This window comes from Protomyctophum bolini (assembly GCF_963924005.1).
Source record: "Protomyctophum bolini genome assembly, chromosome: 14".
Lineage (NCBI taxonomy): Eukaryota > Metazoa > Chordata > Actinopteri > Myctophiformes > Myctophidae > Protomyctophum > Protomyctophum bolini.
The window spans coordinates 34,801,305-34,819,629 of record NC_137875.1 but is presented as its reverse complement, the minus strand read 5'-3'; the positions used below and the strand labels follow the sequence as shown (position 1 = coordinate 34,819,629).

The 18,325-nt window shown below is 45.5% G+C and overlaps 1 protein-coding gene across 1 annotated transcript in view; it reads right to left on the bottom strand.

Moving 5' to 3' along the window:
* thbs2a (thrombospondin 2a) overlaps positions 1–18,105 on the bottom strand; it is a 38,534-nt gene extending 20,429 nt beyond the window's left edge. Inside the window, 10 exon segments of the mRNA XM_080782548.1 lie at positions 1,055–1,228; positions 2,301–2,477; positions 4,365–4,535; positions 5,791–5,884; positions 6,416–6,556; positions 10,668–10,867; positions 15,779–15,863; positions 16,606–17,159; positions 17,398–17,469; positions 17,815–18,105. Of these exon segments, the coding sequence (XP_080638674.1) occupies positions 1,055–1,228; positions 2,301–2,477; positions 4,365–4,535; positions 5,791–5,884; positions 6,416–6,556; positions 10,668–10,867; positions 15,779–15,863; positions 16,606–17,159; positions 17,398–17,464 (1,663 nt within the window). The 5' untranslated portion in view covers positions 17,465–17,469; positions 17,815–18,105.
* Between the last annotated feature and the right edge of the window lie 220 nt (positions 18,106–18,325).

Here is an 18,325-nt window from a genome sequence, read left to right as displayed (position 1 = left end):
ACCTCTGGGAGATGGAGTCTATCCCCGTTTCAATGCGCTAGACCTCTGGGAGATGGAGTCTATCCCCGTTTCAATGCGCTAGACCCCTCTGGGAGATGGATTGCTGAGGTGGAGCGCAACACCTACCATCAGCTCCCAGTACTTATACCGCGGTGCCCAGGATCGAACCCATGGTCTGCTCTACCGACTGAAGCCCAACACACACCGTCTGCGAACGCCGCGCATCAAAACAGCCGCCTCCGTTATTTTCAATGAACCTATCCCACACCGGCGGCGTCCGACACGCGTTCACGCCTCGCATGACGCTCCGATACGCCACCGTTCTATTTTCCACGTGCCGCGTCGCTGGGCACCTGGTGTGTGCTGGGCTTTAGTTACCCAGTCATCATATCAGTGAAACAATAGGAAACAGTGTAGGTGTTTCCGAAACACCAGGAACTATGCACTTTGGCTCCCTGGTGATACAAGCTTTTTAAACCCTATACTTTGTTGACCAGCAAACTATCTTTGGCCCCCTACTTTGTTCCTCTGTCTACAACAGTGGTTCTCAAATCTTTAATTACAATGAACGCCCCCTCCCCCCATACTCTGATAGTGTACAAATGGAACCAAATAAGTTCACCACAAACAGGCCATCTACAAGCTCAAGACGTGTTGTAGATGGGCTGTTTTTGCCTAATATTCCCCCATTCTGACATGCCAAGTATTAATGTGGTTAATACGCACCCACACGCACGCACGCATGCATGCACACATACACACACCTCGTCTTAGCTTGTTTGCTCAATGATTAATTCCCAGGGAATGAGCTATACACAGCACACCCTCCTAAACATCCAGACTTTGGCACGGCTACAGTACAAATATTTAACTTAAATTTGAATTGCCACAGATGTTGAGATCATGGCACATTTAACACATTAATCACAACAAATGTGTGCGTGCGTGTGCTAGTGCGTGCGTGCGTGCATGCGCACGCATGCAAGCACGCGCGTACGTACGTGTGTGTGTGTGTGTGCCAGTGGGCATGCTGTGGACTGTGATGGCGGCTCACCGATAGGACAGTCGTTCCTGTTACAGCTGTCAGTGTCGCTGGCCTCCCCGGCACACGTCTTGCCGCCATGCTGGGGCCCAGGGCTGTTGCACACGCGTGTCCGGCTTTTGGCGCCGCCTCCGCAGGTGGCCGAGCAGATGGCCCACGGAGACCAGGGTCCCCAGCCGCCGTCGACTGCACAGGGATAAGTCAACAGAGCCTTTCTTCACAGGGGATAAGTCAACAGAGCCTTTCTTGTCAGGCCCCCCCCAAAAAATAGGACTAAGATGCATAGGTGGGGGTCCATTTGTAAAAACTAAATAACAGAGCGGGGGGATATTCTTTTAACCCATTTAGACCTGAGAAAAGATTCTACAAATGTCTTCTAAATCCTGACAGTTTTCTGATAAATGTTTCTATGTCAGTGGTTCTCAAACTGTTTCATGTCAAGGACTCCCAAAAATATATGTATTTGGCCGCCGACCCCCATCGGAAAATATGTTGTTCCAGGGACCTCCCCAGAAGCAAAGATTTGAGTTAAAAACGTTCACTCTGAAAGAATATATATTCAAAGATTTGTGCCACATTTTCACGATTTTTCGAAAATAGCAGACCTACAAGCTCGTATGTACTTACCCCATTAAAACAGGGAAAGCATCTGTGTCATTTAAGAGTTTAGCGTCGGCTATTCAAAAACAGCAGATGTACAAGCTCACAGAGCGTCACTTCATGCCGTGCTGTAAGTGTGTGTGCTATTTTTGAAACATTTCTGATTCCGGTGTGCCTCTCATGTCCTAATGGGTTTTCAGTCTGACCAAGACGCAGGGATAAAAACATATTCATACACACACAAAACAAAAAAAGAATGACCGGATCCCTCAAAGAAATCTAATCCTATAGCTGTGCAGTTATGTGCAGTGTGCGCAGCACACCACAGCCAGAGAGGAACTATCGCTATACTGCAGTTAAGACACATGCTAAGGTGATTTGGATCTGGGACAGACATGTGATATATCTGGTTGTTGAAGGCACTGGTCACGGTTCCCAGGGATCAGTGCTTCCCCCGGGGGGGCCTTGAGAGGTTCCAGGGGGTCCCCGGCAAGGCAGTTTAAACACTTTAACCCTCTTTTATACTTTGGCTATTTTTTTAAAACATTATGAACTTTCAAAATCTTCTCTGATGGGGGGTGGTTCCTGCCACAAAGGTTTTTTCAGACCAATACATATCAACATGCGGCGTTGACATACAAACTATGGTTATACTCACTAGGACACGGCTTGGCGTCGCAGCGCTGCGTCTCTCTGCCGTTGCCGTCACAGTCGGTGCCCCCTAGCTGTGGCATGGGGGCGTTGCAGTGGCGTATCCTGGTGATCTGGCCCTCTCCACAGGTGACGGAGCACGATGACCACGGCGACCACAAACTCCACCCGCCGTCCTGGCGAACTGGGTAAGGCAAAGAAATAACGAAACATCAGCCGAGGAAAATCATCCCAACATCTCAAAAACATCTCGCTGGTTTTCATTGAAGAATACAGATATGGATGTTGTGACTCTGAAAATGTCACCGCGAGAGAAAACATTGTTTGATATCGGAGAAGAGTGACTCGAGTCGAAAGATGTTCCGACGCTCCCTCCAGTGTTTATGTCATTGTGGGCAAACCGACTCTCAGTGGTTAAGCTGTTTCTGTCAGTCACCCACGTGCAGTCAGAGTAACGCAAACTTGTGAGCACTAGCACCAAACAAACCGACAATCCCTCAACCACTAATCAAGTTTATTTCGGTGAACGAAACGAGAGAACGCCATGCTGAATTAACCAAAGGCAGTGTCACTGCATGGTAGGCAGAGAGGCAAAAAAACGTTTTGAACATGTTGAACCTGTAATTAATGACCTCGGCAAAATAGGTTGAAAGTGAAAGAAACTATGGTTGCATACAAAGAAAACACCTGTTTATAATAAGAATTTGTAGATGGATGGGCAAGGGACTGAGATCGATCAGCGACGTACTCAAATCTGATTTAAAAACATTTAGAGGTAGAGAATTATGCATAAAAGAACATACATTGAAATTAAATGCAAATGCTAGAAGGTGGCGCAATTGCCATCCCCTGGGAGTCCGGGACCCCAAATGATGCACTCGCCATACTGAAACAATTGAACAAATAAACTCATGAAGGCTGTGTCATTGAGTGGTATGGGCTATGAATCATTGTATGCTTGAGCACTCTCTGCAAGTGGGGTGTATTCGGAAATCAACTTCAGCTGGGCAGGGCACGCAGCCTCCAACCCGACCGTACAGTCCCCACCCTTAACTGATTCCACCTCACTCAGTTGCATCCTGTGTAAATACGTGTCAACATGGAGAGCACTCAAAAACTCTTTGTAGCTCTCCGTTATGCAAAGCCGCAGCCGAAGATGTCATTTCCAATTGAACTCCACCCGAGGGACGTGTATTTTTCAACATTTCTACCAAGTTACTTCATCCCCCATGTGTCTGTCGTACAGTAAAAAGAACAGCTGCTGGCGTTACATCACTGTTATTGGCCAGCCACAACGTACATAGGAGATCATATCATCGTAAGGGGTTGAAACTGTACTAAGGGACAATGGGTGAGGGCGGTACAGTGGGCAGCTCAAATACAGTCTGCTATACAGTCTACCATCTACGGCTAAAAACCATGCATCCGTCCACTGACATTGAGACATGGACTATAGCACACCAGTCTGCCATACATTTCTATGGTACAGATGCGCCGGTGAGCAAGGCCATAGCCGTGGGCACTTCAAGCTGGAAACAGTTCAACTTTCGGAAAGGATCGCCGGTCAAATTATCCTCTTGATCGATATTATGTTACAACGTGATGTTGAATCGTGAGACACGAGAACCGCTGTTTCAGCTAAGCTATTTGTGCTAATAATATGGACTATAGATCATCATTAAAAACAATTGTAACATTTTGGAGAAGAACAAAACTCAGCCCACAAAAAGGTGTTAGGTGGCCTGAGCCGTGGCTCAGTGGTCCAGGCACCTTGGCTGGTAATCCAGTTCTGGCAGTTTGGCGCGGGTTCGACTCCCGATCCCGACGGCCTTTACTGCATGTCTCCCCCCCCCCCATCTCTCTCCCCATTTCCTGTCAGCCTACCGTCTGTCCCTCCATAAAAAAATTAAAATGATTTTAGGTGCCTGGCAGCTTTTCAGTAGCCTCGGGAACCCAGGCTTCTATTTTCGTTCGCATTGGGCTCAAAAAGAAAAGCCTGGGTAACACACATTGGAGGATCTGGCATGTATAGGAAGCCCACTTCCGTGTGTTTCTCTGACCAATGACTCACCACGGCTGTCACACTTGCGCAGGCTGCATTTGCGGGTCTGGATGGACGCTCCGCTGCAGGGGTTACTGGTGGCGTCGCACGACCTGCCCCTCTGCTGGGTTCCTGTTCCACACGTCACCGTGCACTCTGTCCACTCGGACCAGGGGGACCAGCCGTCCTCACTGTCCTTAGCTGTACACACGCACGCGCACACGCACACGCACGCACACACGCACACGCACACGCACACACACACACACACGCGCGCGCACACACACACACACACACACACACGCACACACACACACACACACGCGCGCACACACACACACGCACACACGCACACGCACACACGCACACACACGCACGCACGCGCGCGCACACACACACACACACACACACACACACACACACATATACACACGACAACCACATTAGTACAGTATAGTAACGCATTCTCAACAGGTTTGCAAAAAGTTCAAACATTTGATTTGATTTGTATACCCCCCCCCCCCCCCACACACACACACACACACACACACACACACACACACACACACAGCTGATCACGCTCCTACTACACTCACCTTTCTCTGCATAAAGGTCATCAATAAACTATACTAAAAAAGTGAGGGGAGCTCTTATCATAATACATCATCATACATCATCTCTGAATCACAAGATCCGTCTTCAATGTTTGTGTGTTTACGACACTCAGCTTTGAGGCCATTCATTATCAATGGCATTCAATGTTTGTGCTAGGATAATGTTTGTGTTTACATACACAAACCCTTAAAGCTGGACATAGGGGGCCCTCAAAAATTGTGAACATTTTCGCCTCTAGTGGATCCAATCAGGATGGACATCTTCCTAAATTAACAATCGTTGACTACAGAGAAGAGGAAGAAATGCCCACATTTCACGTAAAGGGTTGGCTTTGGTTATATGACGCAGTCGGGGAATCGAACCCCAAACTCCCAATCCCAGGGCCACTGAGTTTGTTATTGTGAATCCTCATTGTTTATTTAAGTGTACGAATGGAACCAAATGGACCCGTGAGGGTTTGGAGAAACAATGCCTTAAAGTGTTTTAAGAGAAGAAAACAAATATGGAAGGAGCGGGGTGATTTTTAAGTCAGTTTATCGTATGACATCATCTTAACAGTAAAAGGCTGCAGTAGCCATTTTTGGAGCGTGGTTAATTTTGACCAATAAAATCTGCACTTGGCTGACAAAGACAAATAGGCTAGAACGGCACTGCATTATTAAAACTTAACATGCATGGAATATAGATTTTCCAGCATAGTATTGGCCATGTATTGAAGAGGTCACCCCTGCACAAAGCTGAAATGAAGATCGATAGATAGAAGACAGACAGACAGACATGTGTGTGTGCGTGCGTGCGTGTTCAATGGATAACAGATAACGTAATGGCGTTCTCTACTTACGCATACACACGGGACAACACTCGCCATCGATAAACGTAGGGTTGGCACAGGCCACCGGAGGGCACGTGATTTGGTGGCACACTATCTTGGACTCCTGCAATCAATAAACAACAAGACAAATGTTGAGCACCTTGGCTTCTGGTGGTGCATTATCGTCTTTATGAGCGGTTCTGTTTTTTAGGGCTGTTTTTATTGTTATTTACATAATGTGTGACGGAGCACCCCTAACCTACGTTTTTCCATTTCCATTAATGTAGACTATACTGTACTGTACGGGTACATCTACAGTAAGTGACAATAAATCGCATGAATCTTTATTCAGTGTCAGAAAAGGCTGACTTTGTGTAGGATTGAGATCCCATGTCTGTAATGGAACCAAAATAAAGGGTACATTTGGTTCCATTTGTACTCTTTCAGAGAAAAAAATAAATGTTTGAGAACCCTCTGGTATTATAATTGTACAGCAGTCATGAAGTCCACACACCAGATATGACAAGTGTGATAAGGGTTCCAAATGTGTCGGAAACCTATTCCGATTCCACCGAGTTTCCTCCAGATCCCGATCCCAACCCTATAGCTTTGTGTATACTTAAGTCCCACATGTTGTGGCCAGCATATACAGTACCTGGCAGGTACATTTGGTGCAGCTGTCCACAACCCAGTCCTCCTTATCGTCAAACAGGCGACCATCCTGCCAACACATGTTCTTCTCCTTAGAGTTCTTCATCTTCCCCAGGGCGTCCTTCATGACAGTGTTCTCCTCCGTCTGAGTGGACATTGGGACAACAACAGACAGGTATGGAGTTAACCCATGTAGACCTGAGAATAGATTGTACAAATGTCTTCTGAATCATGACAGTTTTCTGAAAAACCTATTTATCAGTGGTGATGCCCTATATTCTATACATATCATTGTGTGACATTGACGTGCACTCATTGACTATTTTCACTTTTTCTCTATGTAATGTATTTTGCTTATTATAATGACATGCCCACAATACGGACGGTGTTGGTTTTATAAATATTCAACCAATGAAAAGTATTCATAAAAGCATGTGACTCATTCATAACTACATTGGATACATTGGAAGATCAGTTTCTTTCTTTTCATTTTTCTCGTTCTATTTTTCCTTCAGTTTCCTGAAACGTAACAGTTATGGATAGGGGAGTAACTATATAATAACTGCATCGAAAAATTGCTTTTAATTTCAAGAATCAAAGTATATCGAAATGTAAACGGCAACATTGACTTATCGTATCGTTTTGCAATGCAAATAATCGATTGTATCAATTTATGTATTTAGCTTTTTTAAGAAGAAAGAAGAGGGGTTGAATTACTTTTCCATTCAATATCGGTACACTTGGTCCGTCTATAAGTGTGTGTATTCTCTGTGTTCATGTCAAGGTGCAGGTTTGTCTGTATGTATTTGAGTATAATGTCTATGTTTTTGAGTATAATGTCTATGTTTTTGAGTATAATGTCTATGTATTTGAGTATAATGTCTATGTATTTGCCAGAGAATCACTGTTCCCTTTAAAAACCTGCACTTAGCTCAGGTTTGATCCCCGGCCGGGTCATACCAAAGACTCTGACAAATGGGACCCAGTGGCTCCCTGCTTGGCACTCAGCATCAAGGGATGGATTGGGGGTAAGTCCCTGCGACATACTAGCATCATGTCCAGGGGGTGTACTTGTACATCAAGCTGCCTCACGCTACAGAAACATGGCTCGGCATGTACCATGTATCGTGATGCGTATCATATCGCTGTTAAAATGCTTACACCCCTAGTTATGGAAATGCAAGGTTTCCACCTTACCTTACCTGACAATATATTACTACTACACAGCTGTAAAACACATGCACACATTTTTTCCAGTAGGGCACTGGGTTGGACTGGGGACCCATTTGTGGGTCGCGGTAATATTTGTATGGGTCCCTTGATTTTTTGTTTTCTATATTTAGTTTTTAATTATTATTATTTCAATACATTTTATCCCCATTCAAGATAACATCCAGAGTTCCAGACAGTTTATTACTCGTTTTCAACGTAATCATCACGCTAAAATATGTATCTGAAAACATTATAGGGTATAAATAAGCCACATAACAGTAAACTGGTACAGCTGGCCGACTATCGGACTTGTAAACAAACACACTCCATGCGTCCTGCGTATAGCATAGCTACCGTCCCATCTCCTGAAGGGACGCGACGCTCTGATTGGTTCAGAAACTTCAGAGCCAGTGTTTCAAGCTGAAACCGTCTGAAACGTCAAAATAAAATTCCCACCATTTCCGTTTCTCTACACCTTTAACCGCTCAAACCCTCTGAGCAGTGGTTTTCAACCCTTTTCATATCAATGGTCATTATTTATTCTGCATTTGAGCCACGGACCACCATTAGATGACATTTAGCCTTGCAGAGCCCAAACTAAAGAACAGAATGTAACATAACCACTGGTTGAAAACCACTGCTCTAGTCTCTGTAACCTGGAGCGGACTTGGCGCTGTACTTGGATCGCTTTTCCCCCTCTATACCAAATGTCTTTGCCAAAAATAGCTACAAGAACATGTTGCAATGACAACTTTAATTCTGAGTGTCTCTGAGTGTGTGTGTGTGTGTGTGTGTGTGTGTGTGTGTGTGTGTGTGTGCGCGCGTGTGTGCGTGGGTGCGTGCGTGCGTGGGTGGGTGGGTGGGTTTGTGTGTGTCTGTGTGTGTGTGTGTGTGTGTGTGTGATGGCCGTAGGAAAAGGCCCGGTTCCAAAGTGTGGCTTGGTTATTATCACATCATGACCTCTGACCTGATTGGAGACTAGGGGATGGCTGGCTGCTTTTCTTAACACTTGGGAACTGTCAGTGGATGAACTACTGCCAGAAGGTTCAGTCTGTGTGTGTGCGTGCGTGCGTGCTTGCACAGGTATGTGTGTATGCATGTGTGCACATGTGTGTGTGAGACAGTGAGTGTCACGAGTGTGTATGCAATAATATTATGCATGTGTTCATCTGTGTGTGTGTGTGTGTGTGACTGTGTGTGTGTGTGTGTGTGTGTGTGACTGTGTGTGTGTGTGTGTGTGTGTGTGTGTGTGTGTGTGTGTGTGTGTGTGTGTGTGTGTGCGCGTGCATGCGCGAGTGCACGCGATCGCGCACACGTCCAGGCAATGGCGCGCAGCGCTACAATCCGAGACACCACTTGGTCTGGAAGAGCCTTAGGGACCCTTCTCATCACAGCCGCTTTTCTTTTTTTTCCTTTCTTTTTTCCCAAGGTTCATGCCCAGACTCTCTCTCTCTTATTGCTGGGAGGCTCCGAGAGGAAGCACATGGCCTGTTTTTAAACACAGCCAGACACTAGCCCAGTAGAACCAGGGGAACACTTCCTATACATCCCCACGTTACATCTCATAAAAAGCCTCTGTTTGTGTCCGCCTCCAGCCTCCCGCGGACCGAGCATGACTTAAACAGGTTCAGGCATCGCTGCTGACTCCATCAACACTCCTGCTGCTACTTTAGTCCGGTTTATACTTCGTGACCGCAACGGTGACCTGGCCTGAAGATAGCCGATCCACCAGCTCACAAGGCGCACGCTTTCGCGACGCCTTGTGAGCTTGCAGATCGGCTATTTTCAGAGCGGGGCACCGGCACACAGCGAAGTATAAACAGGGCTTTAGTGTTTGCTTTAGAAGTAAATGTAGTTTACCTAGAAACCTTACTGGAGTTCCTTAAATACTGGCTGTGGCACACAACTGCACCTTGGCTCATTGCACTGCGGAATGACTCAAGCGCAACTGCAAAGGCTTTTCTTGGACTCAATAAGTGGACCTTCCGAATTGCTATGCCACCTTTGTGTCTACCTCATACTGTACCAGCTGGATTATGCCACGTCTATATATGTGGACATCTTTCATTTTTTGTCTATCCACGACATGTTTCTGTTTTTCTTTCTTTACTCCATGCCCCCCCGCCCCACCCCCCCTTCTTTTCTGCTTCTGAAAATAACAAGAACGATGGAGCTTGCACAAAAACTATATCCACTTCTTTACACAAGTAAGCCTGTGATGTGACAATAAAGATGATTCTATTGTTCAGCATTCAGATTGCACATAGAAACTATGCAGAGTTTACTGAGAGAGCACAAGGGATAGGTAAGCAAAATATTGTATATATGCCATATATTTTAAATACAACCAATTGGCAATATACTACATTAGCCAATACAGAACAAGTTGCCAGCTAGCTCGCTGGATTCTGTTTTTACTGGCCTGAGTTTTGAATATTAAGCCAAACCAAAGAAAATAGTGTAGAATGCATGGATAAAAGAAAAACCCAAGACAAAAACACTATGCTCAGCTGAAAAGATGAGTACAGAAATGGGTACATTAGTAAAGAAGGTATGAAAACCACAGGGTTAGTAGCAGTGGTGGAAAGTAACTAAGCACATTAAGTACAATTGCTGCACAATTTTGAGGTATTTGAACTTTACTTCAGTGTTTCCAAATTCCTTTAATGTCTACTCCTCCACTACATCTCAGAGGCAAATATTTGACTTTTGCTCCACTACATTTATTTGAAAACCTTAGTCACTAGTTACGTTGATTATTATTACAAAACATACATTAAACACTTCAGCCCCATATACATGTCGTCCATTTGAAAATAGCCAATCTACAAGCTCACAATGCGTCGCATCTGATCTGCAGCTATTTTCAAAATATTTGTATACTTTTGAAAACTTGAAATGGGACATTCTGCATAGTGAGTACTTTTTATACTTTTGCTACTTTGGTTTTACATTGTCATTGCAGTATTGATACATTTTCTTAAGTAAATGTCTTTTTTCCACCTCTGGTTATACAGTACGTAGCACACATTTGCGTTACTCACCACTTTCTGCAGCCCATCAATGAGGTTACTGACGACCACTCGGAGGCCCTTGAGCTCCTGGAACATGGTGCTGAGCTCCTCGCAGGAGCGCTCGCACATGTCCGAGCCCGGCTCGTCCGTCTTCTGCCCGATGACGTTGGTGGTGATGGAGGGACTCACGTCCACCACCTCGGTGCTCTCGCTCACCGTGTTGCCCTCATCTGGGTGGAAAGAAGCAGATGAGTGATGAGCAACGAGTCGCAGCTTGGTAACTGGGCAGGGTGACCAAGTTTTCCAAAGACCCAAACCAAAATCCTTAAAGGGATACTTCACTTTCAAAAACTATTTGGGTCATTTTATCGTCTATAGTTATACTCTCAGGCTTTCTATTTTTATTTTCACTGTGTTTTCATCAGGATGACGGAAAATGATGTTGACACTCAGTGACTGTACACCTAGTGTGACTGACTGCAGCTTTCAACAGGACACGATAAACTTGTATATTTACATAAGCACTCAAAACAAGTGCAACTGTGGTGGAAACCAGGGCAATTACAGTAGGTAGTGAGTGTTGAAAACCACCCGATGTAGCATGAAACAGTCAGATATACTGTACTGCAGGGGGGCCAGTGTTGATTTTGTCGACTAATACTATGACAAAAAAATGTTCGTTGACTACCATTTTTCACTGATGAAAACGTAATAAAAACTCAATAAAAACTAAGCTACGATGACAAAAACAATTTCGTCAATACATAAAAACTAGACTAAAATGTCTGACAGAGACTAGTGGACGAGAGATCAAGTAGAACTAAAAGACATTTACAAGCTCATGGCGCGATTACTTGAAAGGCCCGGCGATCGAAAACACACGGAACCTGTTCACAAGGTTGTGTGTGACTTCCCCTTTCCCAATAACTAAAACAATGTGGTGGCGAGCAGCACTTATTTTGGTCTCTAAAAAAACAGATGTTCATTCGGCAGTATTCGATTTGAAACGTCTTCACTTGGGGCCGTTAATCTTTCCACCAGAGAGGGATTCGGGTGGGTGTTGTTTGACGGGTGGGGGTTGTTTGATGGGTGGAGAGGGGTGGGGAGTGGGGACTCAAAAATAGAAATGTGCGTCTTCCTTGTGTGATGAGAAAAGCACACTATTGTCATAAATCCCTGTGACCTTTGAGATGAGTGGGCACTTCTAATATGCGCTTAACAAGCTCGAGAGCGCCTTGACGTTCCCAGATGGATTTAAGAGGAGCCAAAGAAGCCGATCCGTGCCCTCGTCCTTTCAGCAAATCATGCTGCGCTTATCCAGTGAGCCTGAACTGAGCTGTCTGTCATGTAAATATACCGTGCTGACTGACTCAGACACGCTGCATCAGCTTCTCGCTGGTGGGGCCGCTCTGTTCAAAGTAGGTTTACTTTTCAACCAGGAGCCAAGCACGGGGTCAGGCCCAGGCACTAGAGATAGCATCTCCTAGACATAAACATAGTGGAATCCCTGGTGATCTGTCTGGGTTCACTTGAATGGAATGCAGCACTTCAACTGTTCTACTTAAACGGCCACAGAGTTTTAACCTGAATCCGATTCCGTTCTGTTATCATGGGGACATCTGATGATCTGATTTAAAACTTCCCCAATGCGAGGCTTCCGGAGCCTTTGAGAGTCAGCTTTCCAGGCACAGAGAAGAACACATTGGGATGTTTCATGTCAGATTATCACACATCCTCCTCACAACACGACAGTAATAGTATCATTCCGGTTAATCTATACCAGGGTTTGTCAGAGAAAATATTGTGGCTTCCTACAGTTTAGGACTCCCTATATCTTGTGTGTTCACATACGGCAAATTTGGAAGAATAGTCATGTCTGTCAAAGAAATAAACGGCCGGAGCAATGTATCTGCCAGCTGTGCTCTTTGAACAACATGGACACTCATAGGACCAGCACAAGAAATCCCATGTTAGACATGTTTGGGTCATAGTCATGCTTTCATGTTCCATTATAAGATTCAATAAATTTGTATTTATCCCTATTTCAGCGATATTTACTCATTTTAGCTGATTCTGTTTCACCACACTAGTTTGAATTAACAAATGTAAATAGCAAACAAACTGTACACATGCAACTGCATTTTTCCCCCATATTGATAGGAGGGCCCAGAAAGCAATAGCCGTGTTGTCTTTGCAAAAAGGAAAGCAACAGCCAAGTCCCATTAGAAATCTGCAGCCATGTAAAGTGGCGTTGATTAATAGGAGCCCAGAGACTGTAAATCAATAAGTCATTCTAACTCAGTTTTATCCAAAGAGGTCCCACTGTAGCCACGTCTATGCTTTTGTTCTTTCAGAGTCTGGCGGACCCATTCAGATCTCAGGAGAGTTTCATTCTGTGCGTGCACGTGAATGCATGCGCGCCTTTTCCCTGTGAAAGTATTTATGCATTCTTCGAACTGATAAGCGTTCCCTGTATTTCCCGGTAGACTAAAAGGGGAGAAAATCCCCCGCAAAACCTCATTTATTAGTTCCCATTAATGTCCGTCATGACACTTTTTATGAGTGTGGCTTTGTTTGAAGTTCCGACTGACTTTTGCTCTAACATTACAGAGCAGATAAGGGGGCAGTGTCATGGCTGGTACCAATGTCTAGACAATCCCCCCCCCCAAAGAAACCTTCATTAAATACATACGCTCATTCAGATGGAATTAAAAGCTGATTGCGGCACAAGCAATGCGACAGTCAACCACACATGTGCATGCTTGCACGCACGCATGCACGCACACACACACCAGCCCACAGGAAGGGTCCCAGTGAAGAGACCTATAGTTTCAGAGCTGGTGATCATACTGTAGGTGGGCTGTGAAGGATGGCGGTCTAAAGAGGTGGTTCTCAAACCTTTTTACTTACAAGAACCCCCCAAAACAGACGTGTAAGGGTCGATTCAGACCCCCTACAATGAACCCTTGAGAAGCAACAGGTCTAAAAAGGAACGACGTCCTCCTATTTACCAAGGTGTCTGGACCATCTCAGCAAAGAGGCGCTCTCTGCATGCGAGCACTGCCAAGAAGGATCATGAGGCACCATTCCCAAAGCGCACAAAACTGCAGCTAAGCAAAGCAACGCAATCTGCCAATTTGTGACTTCATTGTGTGTGTGTGTGTGTGTGTGTGTGTGTGTGTGTGTGTGTGTGTGTGTGTGTGTGTGTACGTGTGTGTGTGTGTGTGTGTGTGTGTACGTGTGTGTGTGTGTGTGTGTGTGTGTGTGTGTGTGTGTGTGTGTGTGTGTGTGTGTGTGTGTGTGTGTGTGTGTGTGTGTGTGTGTGTGTGTGTGTGTGTGCGCGTGTGCATGTCTGTGTTAGAGCTCGACCGATACCAGATTTTGGGCTCCAATTCCAATCCAGATTTACTAGATCACAGATTACTGATATTTGGGGCAAAATCACTTCTAATACAAAATTCCACAAGCTCACAACAGTAAAGGAATCTTCCGGGGTAGCCCTTTTCTTACCGTATTCTGCTATGAACTTCTGGTAGTGGCGAAACATATCTAGGGCGCTATAGCTTTAAATAGCTACAAGCAATATGTCATAATTTGAATTACCTTTTTTTTGTTTTTATTCAGACAGCCAGCAATGAGTAAAACCCAACTCAAAGATACACTCAAAGATTTTCCTAGAAGCTTTGTCATTGGTCTAAAAAAACCAACCAATCAGGAAGTAGACAAGCAAATCGACCAATGACATAGCTTCTAGGAAGATCTTTGAATGCAGATTGCGGCCCATGGATGTGTTACAGACAAAACAAAATTAGGAGCGTTGTAACTTGTACCCATTGCTGGCTGTGTGAATAAAATAAAAAACGCTCTTATTTCCAACCTCATGTATGACAAATAAAATAATTGTCGAGTGATCTAAATAAGCGATTTGGCGATTCATCCGCTGTGCACGGTCGGAGCTGAGGAGCGCGTGGCATAGATTTATTTATTTAAAATGTTTTCACAGGTTAATGTATATTATCGTCATTGTACGGTAACCCCGGAATTAAGCTTGTATCTTGTGGGGCGCCCGCTGGCCGAGCGGTCCAGGCGCATACTGTACTGTACCACCATAGGCGCATGCCTGACAGCGCGTCGTGGGTTCAAGTCCTGATCCCGACGTCCTTTACTGCGTGTCATTCCCAGTCTCTCTCTCCCTGTCTCTCTCCACTATATCCTATCAATAAAGGCAGAAAAAGCCCCAAAAATATCGTTAAAAAAAAAAGCTTGTAAATCTACTATTTTAGGGGATTTCTCAAAAGCCTATAATAACATGGCCAGTCATTATAGGTGCCTATAATGACATGAGTCATGACAAAATGACAAGTTAAAAGTGGTTACAAATCAAGACACATCGGTTGCATAATTGCTCATACTGATGTCGACCAAAAAGTCAAACAATCGGCCAAACCAATATATCGGTCTGGCTGTAGAGCGTGCATGCGTGTGTCTGTGTGTGTGTGAGAGTGCATGTGTGTGTGTGTGTGTGTGTGTGTGCATGTGTGTGTGTGTGTGTGTGTGTGTGCATGTGTGTGCGTGCGCATACATATGGCAACGGAGGCTCCCTGCTCTGCTGTATATTATTTACTCTCATTTCTATTTTCTTCTCCCTGGGCATCACCCCTGGAGTCCGCCGCCAGTGGAAATAAACGTAAACATCTGCCTCTCCTTTTGTTCACCACGCACATCGGTTGACCTCAAGCCACTGCATCGACACGGCTGTTTCCGTAAACATGACGCAATGCCGTGAGATCCTGCCACATATCAAATCTGCAGCCACTTTGACCCATTTAAAGATGGACCAAAGAGCTATATTCAGACGATGGAAGGGCGACTATCGCTGAATCTAAGCATTTGTTTAGCAAAACGCAGACACCGCTCATGTGAAAGCATTTTCCAATGGCATCTGCATGTATAGGGCTTGAAACAGAGCATGGAAGATGATCCATATAGCTGTGGATCATGCTCTTGGCCGTGTAAATCTAATAAATACACAGATTTTGTGCGAAACGTGTTCATGTCCTCTCAGCTGTAATGGGCTCTCTACCACCAGAATAGTGACGCAAACTTAATAGATGTTAAAAACTAAAGGAATTCCTTCCTACCTGGTTTCGTGACGTCGCAGTCTCTGCTCCTCAAGACATCTTCCAGTGGCGTATCAAAGACGAAGCGCACATTCTGCAGTAAGCCCTGTGCGATGATAAAGACATGTCACTATGACAGCTGCTGCACTTTCTATTATGTTTCAGCTATTTTGGTGACTTTGAAGGGGTTGGTGTTTTGGTATGGCTGGAAGCCTTTGCTGTAAAATAAGCTTGTGAATTATAGGCTTAGGTAAAACCACAAATGTTTCCTACAACGTATGGTTGTGGGACAACACTGGGCCTCTTAAAAAGTCTAACCAAGTGCCAATGGAGGAGACCACACAAGTTAATAACCCACATTGGTGACTCAAGTTCCTGCACCCTTTGAAATGCTCTTCTACGTCGTACATAGAGCAGAGTATAAAGCAATGGTTCACAAACGTTTTGATTACAAGGACCCCGTTTTGATTACAAGTCTATGCATATATTATTGCGTTAGACCACAGGGACCCCCATAACTCTGAGAGTGTGAAAACGGCACCCAGTGAACCCCCATTTGCACACGCTCTGACTTACACACCTGTAGGGTCCATTTGGTTCCTAGCTATCAATAATTGTAACCCTCTCAAGCAGTAATGGCTCCATAAAAGTGTGACTGGGGGGACTATTATGGGGGGGAGCTGACTATTTAGAGCAGGGGCTAATGAATGTTGGTTTACCAGAGGGGGTTTAAGCTCCCCCTAGCTCCCCCTGCTCTCAAGGACCCCTGGGGGTCCCTGGGCCCCCCACCCACATTGAGAACCATGTGCTATACAGTCTCCTAATCCTATCAAAACGACGACTCTTACCCTGAAGTGGTTCTCGCGGATGGAGCCCTTGGCAACGAACATGCGGCTCCCCTCGGCCTGCAGGTGCTCGTAGAAGGGGTCGTCCAGGACGAAGCTGTCGATGAGCTCGCAGCCCACGTACAGGTGGGCGTTCTCGCCGTGCACGTGCAGCGTGATGTTCTTCCACTGCGAGTCGGAAAGGTCCACGTCCTCGAAGGAGACCACGTTCTGCGAGCCGTCCACCCAGTAGACCAGGTCCAGGGAGTTGGCCCGCCCGTTGGACACGATCTCAAACTGCCGCTGGCCGTCGGCGCCCTCCAAGCCCAGCAGGGTGCCGCGGGAGGCGCGGTCCTGGCGCATGCTGGCCGTGAAGATGAAGCCCTCGTTGTTGAGGATCTGCTGGAGGATCTGCTTCAGTATGGGCGCGCTCACCGGCGGCAGCTGGTCGAAGCGGATGAAGCGGTAAGCGGGGGCTTCCGAGCTTTGGCCCCGGAACTGTTTGGCCCCCAGAGTCCTGCGCGTGATGTGGCTGACCTCAAACAGGTCAAATGATGTCTCGTCCTCTTGCTCCCCATCTTTGAGTTCAGACACGAGAAAGCATTGGAGGAAAATAAATGTTGGAAAAAACACAATTAATCAGCTATCTCATAATTAACCATACTATATGGTCTACTGAAATGGCATTACAGTGGGCAAATTAACCATTTCAAAATGGATTATTATAACAACACAATATTAACATTGTAACAATAATTTGAATAAGATACATTGCTTTTCATACATTAGCTTCTGCAAGTTATGGTCTCAGTTTACCTTGAGTTAATGCTTGGAGGCAATGAATTAATATGGGCAGCAAGTAGAGACCTCTCCTGAGTATCATATCTCCTTCAAAACATAAGAAGAATGGTTGTTATCCATTGACCATGTGATGCACATACTAGGATTGTTCCCCTTTTGCCTGTTGATTGTAACTCATCCAATTGAAACGTTAGGCTGCTTTGCTCTCTAGGCTACTCAATTAATGAACCGTCAACGGCGGATTTACATTTCCAGCCAAATCCAGGCAGTCAGCGGCAGCCTAAATGTCAGCGCATTTATAATGATATGCTACATCCAATGAAGTGCTAAGCCTTAGACAGTAGGCCTAAAACGTGAATAAATAAATAGCCTATTAGCCTATATTATCAACGAGGGGGAGGTAGAGAGAGAGAGAGAGAGAGAGTAGCCTACCTTGCAACGAAACGCGTCTTTTTCGGTTTAAAATGTATTTATCCGTCAGAGGGGGGAAAACACAGACCACTGAGACCCGGGTAAATCAATTCCTCTTCCTCCTAAGTGAGTTTGAACGGTCCTGCGCCCGGTGCGTCAAACGCGTAATAGGTCCACTGCAGTCTAGTAGTAGGGGGGCTCACTAAATCCACAGTGAGTTGAGCGACTGCAGCTCCTGTTCTGTTGTGACTGCAGCAACAGATGACTGTAGTCTAGTCTAGTGTGGCGCTCTGCGCACACACTCACCTCCTCTTATATAGAGCCCGCTGCTGCGATGCTGCGCGTCCATCATCAGGTTTCAAAGTGTTTGTGGGTCGGCTGTGGAAACCGAATTACATAATTCCGTTCTGATGGCGTCATTTGTCTCATTCCATGGTCACTCCTTGACCTTAACTAACACACTGATACCCCCCCCCCCCCCCACCCCCATAAATGCACAATTTATCTACGGTATCTATATAATTCCGTATAA